This window comes from Aptenodytes patagonicus, chromosome 2 (genome assembly GCF_965638725.1).
Source record: "Aptenodytes patagonicus chromosome 2, bAptPat1.pri.cur, whole genome shotgun sequence".
NCBI classification, from domain to species: Eukaryota; Metazoa; Chordata; class Aves; order Sphenisciformes; family Spheniscidae; genus Aptenodytes; species Aptenodytes patagonicus.
In genome coordinates, this window is record NC_134950.1 from 87,728,334 (window position 1) to 87,752,075 (window position 23,742).

General features: G+C 36.8%; 1 protein-coding gene across 1 annotated transcript in view; it reads right to left on the bottom strand.

The window, feature by feature from the left end:
• Positions 1 to 23,742, bottom strand: part of CDH12 (cadherin 12) — a 630,395-nt gene that overhangs the window by 161,018 nt on the left and 445,635 nt on the right. Inside the window, exon 3 of the mRNA XM_076330376.1 lies at positions 19,852 to 20,267. Within this exon, the coding sequence (XP_076186491.1) occupies positions 19,852 to 20,082 (231 nt within the window). The 5' untranslated portion in view covers positions 20,083 to 20,267. The remainder of the gene's footprint in view (positions 1 to 19,851; positions 20,268 to 23,742) is intronic.

The window sequence follows — 23,742 nt, forward strand, 5'->3', positions numbered from 1 at the left end:
GAAGGTTTTAAGGTGCTTCCAGATGACTTCCCAAAAGTGCAAATAAACCTTTATTCTCCCAGTATTACTGACTATGTTTTGTGGGCTGATCCTGCTGCTATACCTACCTCTTTCCCACAGGAGAACTATCTGTGTTGTGCTACACCAGGGCAGCAGATACCAGCTCTTTCTCTACTTTGTCCACAAGAACTCCTACATTTCCTTGCTGAGCAGTATTGCCTGCTGTGAAAAAGATGGAAAAGCACTTTTCTCTGTGGACAGCCAAAGTAATAAACTAGTCATGGCAACAGCAAATTAGCAGCACATATCAGCACTGCAGGGTGTATATAGGATTTGAATAGCAACACACTGTCAACGTCCTGGAGGTATTACGGTCTTTGACACAGGAAAGTTAATGATGTTCAGGTTCTACAAACCCACGTTCATATAAGAGCTACAGATGATAATTGTACATCAGTTTACAGAGGGCATTATCAAACCTACTTAGAGGAAGGGAAACAGACAAATAAAAGGGTACAAAGTAGCTCAATGGTACAATTTGTAAACAGAATTCGGTGAAAATGTAGTGACTTTAATGGCAGTACTCTATCTTTTAGCTGCCTTCCAGCACAATAGCAGTTGTAGATGAGCATTAAGTTTGCTTTTCATTCAAGCCACAGAACCCCCATAAAAGATCAGAGAAGTGAAGCAGAATAATATAACTTTATACAACTTCAGCTGAGAACACCTAAGAAATGATCAATCCCAGTAACTGCAGCAGATTCTGAAGAAGAGCAGAGATTGTGATCTCGACAGAGAACAACAATTAGAGCAAACTTGTCCTCCTTCCATATGAAATTGGGTCAGTTCAATGAAGGTTAAGGATGAAAACACTAAAGGTCAAGACAGTGGAACTAGAGGGCCTATGAGAAGAAAATTTGTATCATTTATCAGCACAAAAGTAAATAATCAGATGAAGATTCCCCAGCTGCTGGTTTTACGCACACAAACATACACCCACATGTTTTCCATATGCTTGTTTTAGAGTAGTTCTTTTCCTGGTGAGACATGGAAGAGAAAAAAGAAAAAAGAGGAAAGAATAAAAAAAAAAAAAAGAATATGATCAAACATGTGCAAATCATATGCATTACTAATGGATGTTGCAAAACAGCTAGCAAATGTTTCCAAAAGAAAGGGCAAATGAATTTTACATAGCCAAGTATTTTAAAAATACACATTTTCTGAGAATCTTAAAGGAAAAGACAGATGGCATTTTAGACTGCATTCTACATACAAGATTTCTCTATCACAGATTGTAAATAATGTATGCATCCTTTCTCATCTCTTTCATATATAAAAAGTTTTGAAATATTAATTTTTGTAGTTTAGAAAAAATACAGTGAATATTTTCATGAGCACGTATTCAGGAGAAAGTACTGGCCTTCACAGGAACAAATATACTGTTAAGAGCATAAAGCAATATTTAGAAAATTACTTCTATTCTTCATAACTCCTTTTACCCTTTTTTCACACCAAGATTTTTCTCTTGAAAAATTAATTTTTGAGTTGGACTATTCTAATTTTCTTTCCATTTAAAAAAAAAAAAAAATGATTGCATGTTATCTTTCACTATTGCAGTGAAAAAATCTATTTAAATAGACCATATTTCCTAAACCAAATACATCAACAAATAATTTTTCATTTCTCTGTCATGATTCTTGTAACTTTGCATTGCCTGTTTCATGCTTTGTCTTATCAATCAATTAGGATCAAGTCAAAATTTATTAAAATGGAAATCTCTTGGTGACTTCAATATAAATTTGATCTGTCTCATCATTTTTATTGTGCTTTGTATGTTTTTTTCACATTGCAAAAAGTAATAGCTGAACATGTTCTAACACAAGTAAGAGAATTAACACAAAAAGAAGGTGTATGGGCAAATGCAGTTTTTACTGAGGTTTTATTTTGTACTTGTAGTCCACCTGTAGACCTCACACACAGGTCATAGACATTTTTGTGAATATATACATGTATACACACACACACACACATATATATACACTAGACTCCATGAATATAATTTGGGAGTTATTTGTTTAAAAAGTGATTCAACAGCACAGCAGGATATACACATGAGCAAGCAATGGAAATTTTTGCTTAGGCACCTCTCTTGCCTCTGTACCTTGGAAACTCATTTCTTCTAACTCAATATCTGTCTCTGCTCTGATTTTGTGCAAAACATGTAAAGACTTATTTTCTAGTACCTAGATTTTTCAAGGATTGTAGACTATGACAGGTGTACATTACAAGCATGAAAATATGACATATTTGTGCATATAGATTGTATAAAAATAAATCTCAATATAAATATCACAAAGACCTACTCCAAAACTGAGATCATACTCTCCTACTTTATACTACTATTCTGCATAATTGCTTCCTCACCTTCGGACACTTAACTGTATAAATCACTTCTGCTCAGTAGCTCTCCTTAAAAGGACTGGAAAATTTAACTAAAATTTAGTGAAAGAGGGCTGACTAAACATGCCAGCACTCACCTAGCCTTGGGTGGTTTCTCCATATCTATTTTTTATTAGACATGAGCTATACCTATGTTAGCAAGTAATGTGAACCAGTAAGAGTGGATCTGTAGAATGAAGCAGCTGATGCTGAGGAGTGATGCCCACAATAAATGCACTTCAGGGTTTTTTTTCTGCGGACAAGATCTCATCTGGTTTGATGGACTAAGTGCCAATTCACGTAGTGCACCCTGTTGGCTCATTTCTATCCAGAAGTGATCTAGTTTGTGCCCTCCAAGACCTCTCCTGATGTGAACAAAAGTACAGTAAGTCTGAATGATCAAGAGATTTGCCTCAAAAGTGCACTTTAGATCAGAACGAAAATGCTCACGGAGATTCACCAGCTATCAGGTAACACACAAATGCCACAATTCTGAAACATGGTCAGAACTTCAGTATTTAAGAAGGATAATATCCACTTCTTTATTTTGAGAGAATCAAAAAGTATTTTTTTAGGAAAAGTACAGTTTATTTTTTGGACACAGTTCAAAAAGGAAGTGGGCTTTAGTTTATGTTTGTATTGTAGAAAAAGGTGATTTCTCTTGAAGTAATGATTCACAGCTCTCATCAGCTGGTTATAAAATTAGTAATGGTATAATGTGAAGTGAACTGAAACTTAATAGGAAAAAATGAAAATTTACTTTTAAATCCCTGAATCTGAAGATCAATTTTCTGAAAAGGATTTGTGTTAATAAAGTCTGTCAAAATGTGTGGGGCATTGGCAGCATTTAGACAAATGTCACCATTATCTTTCTTTGTAGGCATTGTTTTAGGCCCTTGTTCATCTTGTCCTTTAGTTTATAACACCCATGAATATTAAGACTATAAATGACTTTCAGCTATTTAAATACATGCTCATGATACAATGTCAATAGCTTTGCAAAGTCCTTGCATAATTTTATCTATATTTATCTTTGTAACTTACTTTTTTTCCTGCAGTTTGAGCTACATTACTGGAAAGTAACACTGGAGATAAACTACTGAAGCAAATAACTTCTGCATATTTTTCTAACTCATAGCATACCAACTGTCCATCTTAACAAACATGGCAATAGATCCCAAACAAACGCACAGAATGAAAGAATCTTTGCTTCCTGTCTTGTGGATATTGGGCAGAGGAGTTTCAGGCTGTTTTTCTCCCAAATAATACCATTTTAAATTTTCCCCAATAATGCAAAATTATCTTTATAATGTATAAAATGTGACCAAATTCAGTACACATTTCTTATTATCTTGTATAGCCTATAGGAAAAGTAATGCCAATAGGCTAATTACTTATACCATTATTTTTTACAAGTTTTTAACTACTGATACTTGGAGATAATTAAAGAAAATGAGCAGCCTGTCAGAATTATTTAATACACTGAGGAAGCCATTACTTCAGAATCAGTCTCTGGAGCTCGGCTCCCCAAAGAAACAAGTTAACAATCTATTCCGAGGAACACAAAGGAAGAAGCATAAAGCATAATGCAGATAGATTATTATGAGTTTAACAGCGCAATACTTCTGATTGCCTGTTTTCTTTATTATTTTAATAATTTTGTCATCTAGTCTGATCATCCCTGAATACAGCAGGCTAGCGAGGAACTGACAGCATGGCCCTTTTCTCCCCTGCCCTCTTTCCCTTGAGCTTACTTCACCTTGCAGTTACAAATTTGACATTATTAATGTCAAGACTAGGAACGGACTTGGAAGATAAACTATTTAATCTGAAGAGCATTGCAGTGGCTGGATGTAGAGAAATTTAATCAGTAATCCTTTATTTCATTTCCAGGTAGGCAGATCTGCCCAGCTCTCTCAGTTACTGTGCTGTTCAGCATAGATAGAACTCCCTACTTATCAATTCAGACAATATCAAACTGTAGACCATTATTTATATTAATGTCGTGGTTTAACTTCAGTCGGCAACTGAGCACCACACAGACACTCACTCACTCCCCCACCCCCTCCCCCCAGTGGGATGGGGGAGAGAATCGGAAGAGTAAAAGTGAGAAAACTCATGGGTTGAGATAAAAAGTTTAATAATTAAAATATAATAATAATAATAATAATAATAATAATAATAATAATAATAATAATATACAAAGCAAGTGATGCACAGTGCGGTTGCTCACCACCCGTCGACTGATGCCCAGCCAGTCCCCGAGCAGCGGCCCCCCCCGGCCAGCTTTCCCCAGTTTATGTACTGAGCATGACGTCACATGGTATGGAATAGCCCTTTGGCCAGTTTGGGTCAGCTGTCCTGGCTGTGCCCCCTCCCAGCTTCTTGTGCACCTCCAGCCTTCTCAATCGGTAGAGCATGGGAAGCTGAAGAGTCCTTGACTAGTGTAAGCACTGCTTAGCAACAGCTAAAACATCCGTGTGTTATCAACATTGTTCTCATCCTAAATCCAAAACACAGCACTGTATCAGCTACTAGGAAGGAAATTAACTCTATCCCAGCTGAAACCAGGACAATTAAAAAAACACATGTAAAAATAATAAAAAAATCAGAAGGATGGACTTTCTAGTCTCTAGGATTTCAATACAATTTTGATAATTACTCTGACAAGTAATTCAGTCTTCTCTGTGTTTCAACTCTCTACTTATGGTAGACAGCTAATACTTTCTTGCCTCACAGAGCCACTGCAAGGATAATTATTACAATGTTCACATGCCTTAGTGATGAGTCCCATAAAAACACCTCTCTGAATCACAGTACTTTATAGAGATGGTAATAATTGTAGGGGACAGAACAATTCATTTTGTATAGGACCAATTAAAATTTATTAAAAAAAAAAAAGTTCTTCCAAAACAAAAGAATAGGTTACACATTAATTTATTTTTTAATTGACAATATATCTAATTCTACTACCCTGGGTAATAAATTTATGCTATAGTTGCTACCAGCCTCATCTGGCAGAATTTTACACTCAGCTTGCCGAAGAAGGAATGATGTAGTAAGTGCAATTCAGACATGGCAAATGAAGCACTGCAATAAACATGTCAAAATGGTAAATAAAGTAAACCAATCTTGCTTGTATCCCACATGAAAGAAGAACTTATTTTTGGTTCTGTGTTTTGTTATACAAAAAAGACAGAATTATTGTTTCTACATAGATAATAAGTGTGTTATTGCCCTTTAACTTTTTGATAATACCAAATTAATCTATCAGCATAGAAATTACTCAAAAGAAGTAAATACTGTACTTTTTTAAAATGCCACAGTAACACATACCTTTGCTGAAAATAAATTCTCAGTAAAACTGGTCAGTGTTTCTAGTTTTCAGCGTCTCTATTACAGATCTTAAACTGCACAAATGTTATCTGCCAGAATTCATTAGGTTTACGCGGGAATCTCCTGATTTCGCAAACACTCATCGATTTTTTTTTCTCGGACTCTACTACTGGCATCAATTAGGGTTAAACTAGAAGCAGTTACCTGCTGTTGGGCTGATACAGCTGGATTTGACAAGCATGAGCTATTAACTGTCTTATATGATAGTGCTGAAAAAGTGCTCTCAGATTCCAGAAGATATACATTGTACTAATAACTTCAATGAGATTTTTTGTCTTGGCTTGCTCTTTGACAGTTTATGCTTCACTTCTCACCATAAGAAAAAAACGTATTGTTAGAACAATTAGACTGCTCTGCACCACTTTCTAAATTGTAATTCTTAATTCACATAAGCCATAATACATAAATATTTATAGCTTGATGTTTTTTGACACAATAACTCTTGTTAACTAACCAAAACTGTATTTTGACACACCAAAGAAAATGTCTTTGGTTTCCCTGTTATGAAATACTAAAAAACTGTACTCTCTTCAACAGAGTAATTCTACGTTAACAACAAGATACAAGAAAAAAAATAAAGACTCATAATCAGCTGTGATCAACAGCTTACTCAAACATCACTGCTGAAAAGCAACGACACCAGAAAAAATTGAATAGAACAACCTCTGCTGAATGGCACAGTGTCATTGCCAGGGACTATGGTTTACTCACTGCCATAGTCACAGGGAGAAAAAGTTTTACTAATTAAAACACATTTATTGATATTATCCTCTAAGATATTGCAACAGAAAATTCCCTCTCATCTTGCTTCACCTTAAGTTCCTTTAAAGGGCAAGTGGAACTGAGCACCAGAAAACCACTTTCAGAGACCCAGAGACATAAAGAAAAATCAAAAGGGTGGTGTACACACTCCTGACAGGGCTAATTTCTTATTCAGCTTGCACACAAAACATCTACTCTCCTTCAATTTATGTAGCATTAATTTTGTGTATAAAGACTGTATGAAAACATATAAAGAACTCTGAAGGTTTTTGAAATTGCAAGATAAACAATTTCTTCCACAGCAGTAAAGCAGAAGGTATAACAAAAGCTTCCTTTAATCTACTTTTTGCTTTTCAGCTTATCAGGCAGTCAGACTAACATGACATGATTTCAACTCTTATCAACTTTAACAGGTCGTTTTAGTTTCATGAAGCAGATTGCAAAGTATGATTTAAATGACCTATTGCATTTTCTAAGAATGGCATAAGATTTGTATAAAAAGATAAAAACATCACAGCAAGAAGTCATACAGGAAGATTTGTGCTTCATATCTGCCTTTTGCAGGATGTTTGAGTTTGGGCTTGAGTGCAGTTCAAGGGTTGTCACATTTGTATTACATGTAGATGACGAGCTTGCTTGGGAGGTTTCATTGTACTTGATCGAGTCCCCTCCCATTCTCAAGTTGGCCTGAGCACAAATGGAGCTGGTTCCCTCTCACCTGAAGGCAGAGAGAGAATCACACGGGCAGCATAGAAAACTGGGTGTGCAGGCTGCAGCACAAGCTCAGTCCCTCAGCTACCGGTGCAGTAAGTAGAGCTGCAGCCATGCATAGCGTAGGTGTTCAGTGCTTAGGCCAACCTTAGAGTTAAGAGATCTTCTGAGGGGCTTGTGGGGGCCTGAGCGGGCTCAGGTCTTTCTAAGGATATTTTAAAGGAAGATCCTCTTCAGCTACGTGGACTAGAAAATTAAAGAAAGTGTGAAATGGTAGGTAGTGAGAGAGCTTGCAAAGCATGAATATTTGCAACAATATCACAAAACTCTTGCTAACTGGAGGTTTTTCTCAATGTCACATTAGGATGCTGATCTGCATTACTATCTTAAAGCTTTCTAAACTAATATTATTACTAATGTAGCCACATTCACTAAAGAATTAGTACATTGCTACATGAAGTACTGCAGACATTTGCATTTTACATACAAGGAGTAATGTTTATATTTTCACTAGGAAAAATAATATTTAAGTAAATTTATTTTTCTATTTAGAACTGAATTATTCTTTGATCATATGCTTGCCCATCAAACTGTCCAAATGACTTTCAACAAAGTTAAATAAGTCACATTTGGGGACAAGACCAAAATAAACACTTCTCATCTAAGGCATCTCATTTACTTTTTTTCCTAGGTGGAGGAGAACATCTGTTATTCCCAATAATCCCCACAGAAGAGTGGTGGGCTGCGCTGTGTGCAAGTGGCCTCCAACCCAGAACTCTGTCTCTGGCAAGGGCCGAAAATGGATACCTGGAGAAAAGCATAAGGTTAGAGAAGGCACAGTTCACCACATAATTTCCAAGCCTCCAATAATTTGTGGAGATATTAGTGGTGACTGTAGCTACTAGCCTTCAGCAGATTGATTTTTTGTTAACTTCTTCACACTCTTCCACACATGAAAAATTTTAATATTCACAGCACCCTGTAGCAGGGAGCTACCTATTTTGGATTTACACATTTTCTGAAGAATCAATTCCTTTTCTTTGCTCTGAATGTGCCACATGTTGGCTTCATTTGATGTCCCCCATCTTGCGTTGGTGAAGGAGGGATTCCTCCCCCTTTAGCCTCACCACTCTGTTCTGGTTGTTATGGAGACCTATCATATCTCCTCCTCTTTGCCTCTTTTCCAGGCTAAGGAATCCCATCTTACTCAGTCGTTCCTTACCAAGGAGCCAGTCCAAAGGTACTGATTCCTTTTGTATCCTTCTCCATACTCTCCCAGTTCTTTGGGACACATCCTCTTTGAGACCAGCGATAAATAATTCACACGGTGTTGAAGATACAGGCTCACCAGAAATTTAGATACAAAGCTGTATTAATGACATTTATTTTTTTCTGCCACTGCTAAGAATTTTTAACATCCCATTTGATTTTTGGCACTCACCGCACACTAAGCAAATGTGCATACAACTATTATAAAACAAGATCTCATTTGAGTGAGATTATGGTTGCCTCAGAGAACAACATTTTATTAATGAAGTTAGAATTATTCCCTCCTCCCCCCAGTATGTACCACTTTATATAAAATTTCATCTATTATTTTAATCCTGTTTCATAAGGTCCTTTTCCTATTCTTCCCATTCAGCCTTTGTCTTTACCAACTCAAATAGCTTAATATGAACAGCAAACACTGTCACCTGGATACTCACACCCTTTCCCAAATCATTTATGATCATGCTAAACAACACAGGGCCCAGCCTAAATCCTTACTGATACTGAAGATAGCACAAGAGTGTCCAGGACAAAACATGGTAATCTTTTTTTCAGTGATCAGTTAAGTATTTTCATGACACTAGGAGTGAATAATCCATCTGTTAGTGAAAATCTTTTTTTTTTTTTTTAGCAAGCAGTAGCAAGGTTGTAATGGCACCAGTTCAACAGTATCAATAGTAACTCTAGCTTCCATGTTCAGGGACTGACAGTTAAAATAAATACAATGTACACAAGAAAATAATCACTGTAATTAAAGCTGGTGCTAGAAGACTGGAGTTTTTTTCCAAGTTCATCTTTGTTCTCTACACACCTTTTTTTTCCTCTTGTTGTAAATACAAGAACAACTACTGCAGACAGCTGTTTATACAAAACCCATTGTACTTCTGAAGCATTTTTTACTATTTAAGCTAACACTGCCATGGCTCAATCCATAACATTTTGGCTACCATCACTGGAGCCAATAATTTCAGAATACAATGAAGTACAGGTATGTGAACCTAGAGGAAGAAGTATGTCATTGTTTAACTAGCTGATGGAAAATGTAGTGAGAGAACAGCTTGCATACTGCGATGTCATGTACGGGGCACCCTTTGCAATCCCGCTTTCCTGCCGCAGCAGCAGGAGTCCTGCCAGCTCTAAAAGGTCCAGGATCTCAACTGCCTCCATTACGGTCTGTCTACACCTTTATCGCTACATTTTCTGAATTTGTATAAAACTGCTCTCTCTTGCCATCTTACTTCTTGAGTATTTCTTTAAATCTTATTTCATCCATTCTATTTTAACCTGCTTTTCTCCTACCCTTTTTATATTTTGTTGTGCAGCAAGAATCAACAGGGTGATTTTTTTTCTTACGTGTATTTATGAAACAAAACCTTCTCCAGAAGAAAATTAAATTTAAGCTAGGAACCAGTAATTAAAACTATATTAGGTTTGCTTTCAACCTGTGTCAATGCTGGTGGACATTTTCTTCACTCATTATTAAGTCTTTCAGCTTTTCTCCTCCCTTTTTCACCTTCTGTAAGATATCAGCCCCCCGGCTGGGTGGGGGAGGGAATTGCCATCCAGCAGTGTCAACGTAAGCGCCTTTCTCCTTAGTCATCCTCTCTTGCCTATATAGCACTATAACATATATATCACTGCAGCGCAGTGGTCGTAATACACATGCTTCCGGTACCACACAGTGAACAATACCAAGGAATTTATCAGAGTTTTTAAAAAATCCTGGAAAGAAAAGAGAAGGGCAATTTTCAACCAGATTGTTCTTATGCTTGAGTTCATTTTCTACCCTTAGAAACAGCATAATCTCTGGTTTGTAACTGACTCTACAACATTATTGGATTATTTGGAATTTTATAATTTATATTTAGATTGAGCAAATGTTCAGGAACAAGTGGCAATAGAGACGGAACTATTCAAGAGTGTTCCTATAACAAAAATGTTTTCCACTACTGGGACACCTGAATAATATTTGTTTATTTTTACGTAATATTATTTCCTCAGTTTTAGTCTTGTCACATTTCACTTTTCTTCTTTATTAAGACCTTTTTTGACTTTGGTTTTTTTGCATGTTTTTGTCCAGGTGGAAAAAATGTAAACTAATCTCTTTTACACATAAATTATTTTTTTAGCAAATAGAAGGATCATTTATGAAAGCACTTCTTGTCATTAGAATTCCACCAACATATGTGGAAAATGTAAGCGAGCTTTTGGGTACGCAAGGCGTACTTCAAATCAAAACAGAAGCTGCGGAGTTCAAACTTAACTATAAGTTGGGTTCATTGCTCAGAATTTAATTGGATGTAACAGACCCTCTGTAAGGAGTAAAGCCATTGTAGCTTTTGCAGCAGAGTGGATGTCAGGTAAAGGGAGACAGAAAGAAGGATTAGAGGATGGTTATCTCCAGAGGAAGAAGAGAGACAGGTCATTTACAGCCTGGGGGACATGGAGGCGGGTGAAGGAGAGGGAAACGGCATGTGCCATAAAACAAATACCTGCTCCGAGCCCATTGCTTTCTGTATCAGTTAGAGTTACAAATTGCGGTTTGATATATGTACTTCAGAAGCACAGGCGTTTTCGCACCTTAGGACGTCTGCTGTGAAAAGACTCTCAGGGCCCTGACTCACAAACTGTGCTAGATGTAACTGCAGCACCTGACAAGACTGCCAGTCCTAATTATCTTCATTGCTGCTTATAACTTACATACAAGGATATTAACTGCAGTGGCTGAAAAAGGGATAATCTTCTAACCCTTTAGCTTCTCCTATAGGTTGGTGCTTGGCACCTGACTGGAAATTTTTCTTTCTTTTTCTTGAAAAACATGCTTAATTAATAATTGATTGATTCTTGCTGGGAAAATGTTTTTGTTTCAGGATATTTGCAATTCATTTGAAAAAAATAAATTTAAGTTTTAATTTTGTTAATGAATTTTATTTTATAATCATACATTATTTTTGAATTTCAGTGTTGATTTTTCATGCTATGTTTTCATAAAATGTAAACAATTCTGTGTATTTTACTAAAACAATGAATTTAAGTGATATAAATATTCACATTTTAACATCTTTTTAAAAAAAACTTTAAGTGGAATTACAAAACAAATTTTATAAATTTAAATTTCTGAAGCGTACTGTTCTAATTTTTTTTTTTCAAATAGTGTTTTTGTACCAAGTCAGCATCCCCCTAAAATGAGCAGAAGAAACAAAAAAAAGCCACATTTTGAAAAAACAACCTGTCTCATAGATCTGAAATCCTGAGCTTTAAACTAATCTCCTATCATCTAGCAATTCTTTTACTAATATTTCTATAATTTGACTTTTCCTATTGAGAATTTATACTTTTGTAGTATGTTTGAGTGAGGTATTATGCTATCCCCTTGTTTTTTAACACCTCACATATTGCAGCGATCATAAATTTTATTCCATTTCTGAACTTCCTTGTTACTTTGGTTTACACATTATCCAGATACGGGAATGTCTATAGGTATTTAATACTTTTCCATATTTTGCTGTTTGGCTAATTCTATTTAATCTCCTACTTGGCGTTCTGATGCTCTTACAGAAAGAAGATATCATGATCTCAGCTAGTTTCTCCTTCCTTAGATAGGATGAATGGTTTGGGTTAGAAGGGACCTAAAAGATTGTCTAGTTCCAACCCCTGCCATGGGCAGGGACACCTTCCACTAGATCAGGTTGCTCAAAGCCCCATCCAACCTGACTTTGAACGCTTCCAGGGATGGGGCATCCACAACTTCTCTGGGCAACCTATGCCAGTGCCCCACCACCCTCGCAGTAAAGAATTTCTTATTTACATCTAATCTAAATCCATCCTCTTTCAGTTTAAAACTGTTACCCCTTGTCCTATCGCTACAGGCCCTGATAAAGAGTCCCTCCCCATCCTTTCTGTAGGCCCCTTTTAAGCACTAGAAGGCCGCTACAAGGTCTCACCGGAGCCTTCTTTTCTCTTAGGCTGAACAACTCCAATTCTCTCAGCCTGTCCTCGTATGGGAGGTGCTCCAGCCCCCTGCTCATGTTTGTGGCCCTCCTCTGGACCCCCTCGAGCAGGTCTATATCTTTCTTATGTTGGGGGCCCCAAAGCTGAACACAGTACTCCAGGTGGGGTCTCACAAGAGTGGAGTAGAGGTGGAGAATCACCTCCCTCGACCTGCTGGCCACACTTCTTTTGATGCAGCCCAGGGTACGGCTGGCTTTCTGGGCTGCAAGCGCACATTGCTGGGTTATGTTGAGCTTCTCATCAACCAACACCCCCAAGTCCTTCTCCTCATGCCTGCTCTCAATCCATTCTCCACCCAGCCTGTATTTGTGCTTGGGATTGCCCCGACTCATGTGTAGGACCTTGCACTTGGCCTTGTTGAACTTCAGTTCACTTGTAATTGATGATCTAATGTTTCCTTAGTTATAAATTCAGGTTTGAGTTGCTGACATACATAATACATGCCTGTGTCTGATCTGAGTATCGGAAACACTATGTCCATAGCTGTCAGGTGAGTCAGCAATTCTCAGCCAAACTAAAAATTTAGATTAATCAAATTTTAAATTTTCAAATTCACTTGGATTGAAGACAGACTATGTTTTGGTTTGTCCACCCCCTCAAACCCCCAAAAATATTTTGTAAATCTTTTTTTAAACTATCCTTTCACATATTTCCTGGTTCAAATGATATTCCTGTCCAGATGAAACCATTTATACAAAAACATTCCAAATAAAACTACAATAGATATAAGGCTTTTCCTTAGCAGTTTAATTTCTACAATATCATTTCTATTTCTCCATCTGTGTTGAGAACATAAACTTCAGACACATGCTAGCACCATTAGCACCATCCGCTCTGCTGGGTTCAGAGGTCTTGTGAGAGCTGGCAACTTCATACTAACAGGACCTTCTCCACAGGCTTTCCGTCTCCTACACTGATCACTGAATTCTTGGCCAGTGCAGCCTGTTGAGTTTTAGAATTTTAACTATTTCTATTTGTGACCTCCTTAGCAGTCCAGAACAATGACCACAACCTTTTACATCCCCTAAAATGTGGGTTACAGTTCAAGAAGTTGATCCTTCCTTTTTATTTTGGTCTCTCTTAGTCCTGAACTCACTCTTTCTCTTCTCTTCTCTCATGCAATTAATGAAAACATAGTTCTCATCTTTGTTTCATCTCCAAATACCTCATATAATTTTCATGAATGCAAGGACCACAGGCAAAAGGTATTGCTACTATTAGTGTTTTGCTTCTAATTTTCCCACTATGAGCTACCTAAGTAAATCAATAAATAAGTAAAGCCACTAGATTGATGAGAAACGTTCTGTTGCAAGTTGCTCATCTCTACCACGTGACAATAAAACTAGGTCTTTATAAATCTTGTAAAAAGATAAGCTTGCAAAAGTAAATATTAAATGCAATTCTGACTTGCTCATTGGAATTTTGCATTTCCATGGTTCAACTTCCTTCTCACACTTTCACATGCAGCTGTCAAAATTGCTTTGTGTCTCACATACTTTATGCAATATACAGGATGCAAAGCTTTTAAAGTCGTAACTTTTTTCACCAGCCAGAAATAAGCAAGAGAGACAAAGGTCTCAGCTCAACACAGCAAGATGAGAAGTTTGGAGTTCTGCCCCTCGTTCTGATTCCTCTTACGCTTTTTTTACTGTTTCATTTCTCTTCATCAATTTTCTTACCTGTAATAAATTGTGACAAGGTTTTTACTTAAAAATGTGCATGGTATAAACTCAGCCAGTCAATTTAATAAGCCAGGCTAACATGATCATGCCTGATCATGCTTTAAATTATCATCTAAGGACCAGTAAGGCCCAACAAGAATTTCACTGTGATGTCTGCAGACAGAGGTGGGTATATGAATTGTTGTGTGTTAAAGATGTACTAAACAAGCTCATTCTTATAAATACTATTTGGAAGATCTTTGATATTAAAATCATCCAGAAATGAGTAACTGTGATGTCCTGCGTCATGGGAGTCAATTAACACATTACTAGCAGCGGTCCCTGAAACAATTCTCATCTCCTTGAAGATGACACTGTGCAAATGTCTAATGGAAATGATATACAGGTCTCTCTCTAGTATTGTTACTTCAGTTGTGGGCATAGAATCTGATAAGCCAGGAAAAACCCTTATGACAGCTGTAAATGAAATATTATTGTGACCCTTTTAGCAGAAATCTAGTAGAAATATATTTTTTAAAAACTCAGATTAATCAGGGTACAGGTATGAACAGAGACTTAAGCTTTTTTTTCTTCAAAGGGCAGTAGCTTTCAAATTCACTGCATGTATTTCTCTTCCTTTAATTTTATTTTTTCTTTCAAGTTAACTCAGTGCTTGTGATTAACACCAAAATTATAACCACAGCACTGTAAATTTGTTTGTCTGAGAACAGATTCTGCACAAGCAGTGCAAAATTTCCTTCACAGACTGCCCTGTCATCCAGACACTCACCCAAGAGGGAAAAAAAAACTGTAAAAATTGAGCGTGCATTCAGAAAGAGGTGTTGATTTAAGCCTGATGGAAGGTGGTCAACATTAATTTCATTATATTAAAAACTATCCACTATGATATGCATAAATGAGTTCTATGCTCATATTTCAGATGCAGAGGATAAATTATTAGGTTTCAGAAAAACACTCTGTTCTGGTCACAGATATAGAGCTCTGCTTCCTCCAAATCAGCACTGTTTCTGCCTTGATATATGGTGAAAGATGATGAGGCTTTCTCAGGACTCAGTCAGATGAAAAATACCTTATTGTTACGTGCACCCTGTACTGCCATAAGGCAGTTGTGACTATTAAATTTTTCAGGTGGTGGGGATCATAACAAAAAAAAATCTGTAGTAGTTTGTGCGTGAACATATATAATGTAACAGTTTTAAAGAACAAAATGTTGCAAAACGTATAGGTTATTCATTAGCAAGATAATATCTGGCAAGCTGAGAATATTTAGTTTTTGCGCACTTGAAAACAGAAGAAAAATGGCCATTGCCTCAAAGAAGATTTTGCAATCTTTTCCTATGCACCCAGTCTGTGTTCAGTACAAGTTGCCACACGCCTGTTTCTGCAAGCTTGAGGACAGCCAGCAAAAATCCTTACTAAGAGCAACTGTGCAGGTGTACAACACGAGAAAGATGTAGTGCATTTACACACTAGGAATGCAAAGACGCATATATAAACGGAAGCATGCTACATGTACAACAAGTAAAAACTTTTGTTAGTATTATCTTGATAATGAAGAACCTGTACTGTTCTTGTCTATTTTGTTCTCTTGAACTTTCATTTTCTTATGCTGCCTCTGCATGTCACTGTAGAAACACAACAATAAAGAAAGGTTACAGCAAGATTTATAATGTTCTGGTGGGGTTGCACCCCTTTGAGCTACCCCTGCGTAAGGGCAATTAAAACTGCTATCTTGTTAGTGGTTATAAACTGTGTTTGGACATGGCCACGCTTGAGGATCTGATACTCTGATGACTTCTATCACCATTCAGTGAGGACTGAGCTTTGGCACAAAAAAAGAATCATGAACTTTTTTATCTTAATCCACAGGTGTGCTCTTTTGCATGCCCTTCGGGAGCTTCACAGTACCAGGAAAACACATAAACCACAGCAAAGTACATGAGCAAGCCTTATTTTACAGCAAGCCTTCCAGCATCCCTTCAATTTTCATGGGTCACATGGCAACACCATATTCCAATTTTGCTTTTTAGCCTGGTTCTCCTTACATGGATCTCTACTAAAGGGGGCTATCTTTTATTTGGTAATCTGATGGATTTTTGTGGCTCTTCCATATTACGCAAGCAGAGGATTTCCAAACTTTGATTTAATATTCAGGTTAAATGGCTTTTAATGAATCAACATGAAGCACTATTTCAAGATCTCTAACTGTGAGCTAGGCTAATCCCCATCAGTTTCTAAACTATACTTTGATTTGCAACCTGACACTTCTTGAGTTAGTCTTCTAAAAACAGACATAAAAGGAATTAAGTGCGTTGGCCGATAACAGCTGACATTATTGCTGTAAATCTGTGTTCTCTTACCAAAATTAACTAGTCACCCCTAACTGTTTAGTGAAATTGTCAGCTGATTTAATAGACGCATTAAACTCCTATTTATAAATTACTGTGACATTATTAGTGCAGCAGTTCTATAATAAGTAATATAAACGCCAATGCACATGTTACTATATTGTGTCTGGCTATGATGGCTGGAAGAAGACGATAAAAAACCTGTGATTTCAGGTTACATGAAATATCCTGCACTTTATCATGTACTTAATATCACTTTAAAATATAGCACAGTAGTATTATAAAAAGAATTACTTTGAAAATATATGATTTTGCAATAAAGCTAAATTATGGTAAATATAAACCAAATTTATTTCTGTGATCAGTCAAGAACTCAATTGCATTTCATACCTTAAAAAATTTCTGTGATTTTAAAAAATTACATGAGTTCTAAAGATATTGATTAGCCACTGTTGAGTGTATATCAGTATGTTGACAATGGTTTGAATTTATATTAATCATGGCTTTCACTATCTGGATTTAAAAGCATCATTTCTCTAAAGAACTTCTCCCATTCAGTGCTCTACCTTCTTTGAGGGCTTTGTGGAAAATAAGGGGAAAACACTAACATCTTCATCTTGTTTTTTGTTTTTTGTTTTGTTTTGTTTTGTTTTGTTTTTTTAAAGAGATTAGGCAAAGACGACCTGCAAAAACTGGCAGGTTCTTTTTTCAGGTATATTGAAGCAAATAGTTAATATAGATAAAATATAAGTTATAATAAACATCAAAAGGATGCCAAGCAGGTAATAAACATTGAAAAAAAAGGTCGTCTGGAATGAACTGCATTATTCTGTGTCCAGAGAAGGGCAACAAGGCTGGTGAGGGATCTGGAGAACAAGTCTTATGAGGAGCAGCTGAGGGAACTGGGGTTGTTTAGCCTGGAGAAAAGGAGGCTGAGGGGAGACCTCATCGCGCTCTACAACTACCTGAAAGGAGGTTGTAGCGAGGTGGGTGTTGGTCTCTTCTCCCAAGTAACTAGTGACAGGACGAGAGGAAATGGCCTCAAGTTGCGCCAGGGGAGGTTTAGATTGGATGTAAGGAAAAATTTCTTTCCTGAAAGAGTGGTGAAACATTGGGACAGGCTGCCCAGGGAAGTGGTTGAGTCCCCATCCCTGGAGGTATTTAAAAGACGAGTAGATGAGGCACTTAGGGACATGGTTTAGTGGGCATGGTGGTGTTGGGTCGACGGTTGGACTCGATGATCTTAGAGGTCTTTTCCAACCTCAATGATTCTATGATTCTATGATTCTAGAACCAGATTTTTTTACTTAATGTTACTGACATACTAATTGAACATCCTAATTTAATTTGTGTTTCACCACCAAGATCCTTCTGTATTTTATTTTATTTATTCAGTAACAGTGGTATATGATATCCTGTCAAGAAATATCACTATTGTGTGTGCTACACTGCAATTAGATCTTTCCTTATATTTGAAAAGTGTCTTCTCCACAACTTGTAAGAGTTCAAAAAAGTCTTAAGAGTTAAAAACATGTCAGGTAAATCTGTGATGTGGTAAGTGTTACTCTTAATGAAAATATACCATTAGTTCTGAAGTTGCTTATAAGCTCAAATTCATGTATCGATAACAGTAAATTTTGTGCAAAATTAATATTGACACCTTAGAACTGACCCTAAATGACTACCCAGACTATCTTACATAAAGGAATAAAGACTAATGAATTACAGTGGTGCAAGCAGTAACATCTCTGCCTTCTGAGGTAAAAAGTCCAGCAATCACATTGCCTGTGCTACAGCATCAAATGTGATTAGAGTCCTCATTTGCATCTTTAGCGAGTGGCCAGAACAAAGATATGTGTTAGAGAAAATGTAATTTGTATCAACCAGATGCCACAAAGATGCAATTTTTCATTATGTGATCCCCCTCTCTTTAGCTTGTAAAACAAACTCATATATTATCTTTGTGATATAAACGTACTGCTTTGTAAATTGTTTTGACTATATGTTTTAGTGCTTAACACTAATGCCTACATGTGTAATATCCAAGTAAATTTTTGGCTGGTTTGTCAAATCATCTAGTGAACCACACATAGTATTTTGCTGCTTTATTTATACATCCTCTACTCAGAATAGTTTCTTGGAAGGGTAGGAGGGAAAATTAATTTTTCCTGAATTTTATTTATATTTAGAAAAAAAACCACATTCCCAGCTTTTACATTAAAAAAAATTAAACCATGGTATTGAAGTAAAAACTGAAGTATGATACCTCATTTTTATGGTAGGTGAATTTGAACCTCACTGTCTAGGGAAGTGGCATTTGGGGACCCGGGAAATGAATCCTTGACCTCTTATTTTCATTGATTGAGTAACGGCCTTTACTTAAACTGAAAATTATACATAGCATGCAATTATATACTGTGTTACTATTTTTTTCAGGTCTCATTTTCAGACCTCGTTTCCTTTCTGAAAACTGTATTGTCTAAATTCACCCCCCACACCCCTCGAACAGTCGGCTATCAAATTACTTATGCCCCATTACAGAAACAGTGGTCATATAGTGAGAGAGAGAATTGCATAAATTCTCTGCATGTGTGAGTATGCATGTCTGCACACAGAGTATAAAAGCTAAAATGCAAGAGTTTGAATTATGAAGCAATAAAGCATATTAGAAATACTTGAAAACAATTTGAACAATCAGAAATAAAAGCAAATGATACTGAGGCATAAGATAACAGAGCAAAAAGCAGGTATTTTCGTTCACTGAAAACTGGCTTGAAGTAACCATACCGATCACAGAAATGACTGTGCATTCTGGGCTAGAGAGTTCTGGTTTAAATCTTATCTCTGATATCAGTCTGACATTCATTGCTAAAAATCAAGTATGCTATAACAGTAGATTCAATTAAAGTTAGTTGTGCACCATGAACTTATCTCAGAACTCCCATTTTTTTTTGTTTTATTCCAAAACCATGGATAAGGAAATAAGACAAACATATAAAGGTAGAAAGTAAGTGTTATAAACTTGTGCACTAAAAATAATAATAATAATAATAATAATAATAATAATAATAATAATAATAATAATGTCTGTAGTGGCTATTTGAGAGTCTGGATGGTGAAGGGGATGGACAGAGGGAACTACTGTTGCCCCACCAGAAACAGGTACACATTTATAGCACATTTTATTATTTCTCTGTGTCATTTCAACTTTTAAAGAAAGAGTAAAAAATTACCTTTCCCACATACTGAGGTTCGGAGCCCATGTACTCCTCCAGCACAAAAAATTGATTCCACACCCAGCCTCGTTTGACTCGCTGGGCAGATGACCTCCTCCCTGGCACTGGGACAACATTTTCTCTTGGCTCTGCTTCTAAAGTCTGTTGTGGTTGCGGATGCAGTGGCGTTAGGAGACCTCCATCAAACAGGACCCAGAGAAGCAGGGATAAGCAGTTCCTTGTAAGCATTGGCAACGGCTTCCCTACAGCAAGCAATAAAAACTCCAGCACTTAATGCAGAGCAGAGGAATCCAGGTTTGAGGTGTCTGTGGCCTCCACCACTTAGCTTCTGATTTTATTGCGGAAATGCTAATGTAGGCATTAATCCTTCTGATGACAAGGTTTTTGCCGCATTAAATTCCATCTAAAGGGACCTATAAAAGAGATTTACATGGCAACATCAAATTACATAAAATTACATTGAAGCGTTCATCAAAATTCTCACACCTAGTTAGTTTCTAGAGACAGAGAAAAAGATTAGGAATCACAGTTTTAAAAGAGATTGCTATTTTGATTGTAGCACTGAGTTGCTCTAGAACATTGTACAGTTATTACAGGAATAGCTCATTCTTGCTCTGCTTAGCATTACCTTTGTGTCTGTCTGAGGACAGGCCCATAGCCTTTGCTTTATGATCCAGTTATCAGACAAAACTGTTACCCATCAGTGATGTCAAAAATATTTACTCCGGATTTACACAAAAAATACTGGGGAAGAGGGGACCCAGTCTTCCATCCTACTGTCCAGAGCAGGAATGCTTTGCTTGTTAACCTTGGACTCTGGAGGATAGATTTGTATGAATTCCATGGGAAATAAAAAAAGGGAAATAGTGCTCATACAGCTAAATACCACAAAGCTGCCAACACGCAATATGAAGTCTATGACTGGCATTCTCTTCTCACAACAAGCCTTGTATCAAAATGATACCTGTGTTGTTCTTCAAGACTACTGTAAAGTACATTAAGAAATGCAGTCCTGATATAGGGAGAAAATGATAAAACTGCAGTCAGTGTAGAAAATGAAACAACACAGAAGCCAGTAAGATAAGACAGTGATACTCATTTATACTGACAAATGCCAGGTACACAGATTAAAAATAAATCAGTGCTAACTAACTACAGGGCTGAGACAGAACTGTCACATCAAGGTGACAATTAAAACTGTGGTGATCCTTGTAGCAGCAAAATGCCATCAGCAAAGAAGAAGGAAAAAAAAAAGCCTAAAGGAATTGTTATGCTCTCACACTGCTCTGTTTATACCAGCACAGACTATTTTATCAGAAAGACAGATAGGAAAATATACTCTGTTTTCTAGCCACAGTATAATTAACAGAGGTGCTATCTTTTTGTATCTACGAAATGTTCTGATTCATTGCCTGCAATTAATAAAATGAGAGTGCTAAAGGATTTAAATATTTAAATATTAGGGATGTAAATATTTAAATATTATGGAGTATGAAACAAGTCCAATAAAATGTAGCTCTAGCTGTCATTCGCAACTTTGCGCCAAATTCAGCAGCAATAAAAACTGGTGAAAATAAGCACTCACACCATCTGAAAATGCTGTGACCCAGGCCCTGGTAAAGACACCATGAAGACTGCTAAATCTATGGAATCCATGCTGAAACAAATGGAGCTATTCTACAATTCAGAATTAGACAATAAACAAGAACGCAACTTCTACATTCCTTTTCAGGTAGGCAGCAGTAAGTACTGAGGCAACATGAAGACTTTAGTGTTTATTTTTCCCCACTCTTCCAAGCTATTGATCTTTCTTTTAATAGGGAGAATGGCTTAATGGCTTCCTTGAAGCTACCCTTGCCTATTCCGGCCCTGATGCAGGTGTTAAAACTGAACCCTCACACTTTACTAAGGCCCAGGACATCTGTTTAACGAACACACTTTCCCTTCCGTGGCTCTTCTTCATTAGGGGTGGACGACTGGCAGGCTGCATGTTGCACTAACTTGAATAGAAGGGGATCAAAGTTGTTTTCTGACAACTAACATTTCCATAAACCACATTTCCATGCTAACAAATTTTAAATCCCACTGTGGATTGAAGACTTAAGAATAAATTAATAATCTTGTCTCATTAAGACCTACAACCTAGGAATGAAGTGCCAACCTACTCTACAGTCTGCTGGTTGTCAGGTACAAGAAATACTACTTGTAGGATTTAAGATGGATGCATTTTACACTTTAAAAACCGAAATAGAATTTATATCACTATGGAATTCACCACTTTTAGGGCCATATTGTGTCATTAATTTTTAAGCAGAAGTTTCTACCTAATCAATAAAGAATTCTGCTTAAAAATCAATGACATGATATGGACCTCAGAAAAGAAGAAACAGTAAAGTACCTAACCATGTATCTTTTTCGTTTTCAAACACTGCCAAAGGTTATATTTTCCTTGTGAATAATACTATTACTATCCATAACAATAAATAACATAAAAATTCTTCTTTGTTAGGTACATGCTGAAGTGTCTAAATAGAAAGGATTTATAATGGGGAGCCCAGAAAACCTAACAAGTTTTGAAGAATAAAAAAAAAAAAACACTTTAGAAAAATAATTGTACTTCCTATTCTAAATTTAGGGCAAGATTTTCTGTTCTGATTAGAAAGGCTATGTTTTAGGTCTTAATAAAAAGAAAGAAAAAAATGTGGTGAAAAGGTATCTAGTGCAAGTGAGTGTTTTAATTCTACCTTCAGAAAGGATTAAAAATGAGGGAAGAACTCCTATCTGCTCATGATCCTTTAAAAAAAAAAAAAAAAATTTCTAAGTTGTGCTCAAGACATTTCAGTCTTTTTAATCTAGAGCAAAATTTTCTTAGGTACAACGGGTACAAACTTCCCACTTGCATTATCATTTATATTCTATGGATTTTATTCCAACAAAAAAACTTTAAGACAGGACCCTACCACACTAGTGAACTGCACTCAATATTAATATATTTGTTATGTATTTCTATTAACAGCTTTTTTTATTTAACAGTTCACATGACTTTTTGTGCTTCTCTCTTCAATGCATTCAACGGTATATTACATTAGGTTCAGACTGTGTTCATCCATAATTCAGTTCCAAAACTTCCAAACTCCTGTGCCTCTCTTGATCCATGGTTGCAGGGTGCATGCCTAGTTTTTACGGAAAAATCATAGTAACCATGAAACATAGCAAAAAACCCCAACCAAACAAAGAATTCAAAGTATCCTTTTGAATTGCCCAGCCATAAATGGGAGCTGGAAATAAACAACATAAAAAAGTGGTGGGATAGTCTGCACTGCTTCACAAACCCCCAAATCATGCTGTATTCAATTTAACTGCTATGCCACTGCTCTTTGTTGAGGAGGCTCTGTACATTACAGTTCTCCCAGCAGAGCTCTGCCTCCGGCCATGTCTGTCAGCCAGGAAGCTTTTAAAATGTTATACAGCACCAAAAGTAATGCAAAGAGATTGAAGGACTTCAATGAAAGGAGAACAATTCCCCCTTGGCTCGAAGGTTAGTAACCAAGTGCAAAACACAGAGCACTTTAACCCCTTCTCTGTTGGTCTCCCAGACTGCCTTCCAGAACGCGTGCTGCAGAGTCAGGAAAGAGCAATGCCAGCACTTGCTTCATTCCCTACAGCTTCAAAAAGCTGATGAATGGGAGGGTCAGAGAAAAATGGGTGGCTAATAGGTGTTGCAGTACAGGATTGCAGCACAGATGTCCTCATCAGCTGCAAAAGAGTTCAACATGAAGAATTTTCTTTTTTTTTAATTTAAAGCTCAGCTGTTAGAAGGCCAATAATTGAGAATCCAGTACTTTGGCACTCAGGAGAACCACTCCAGCTTGCTGCTGTGTAACACCT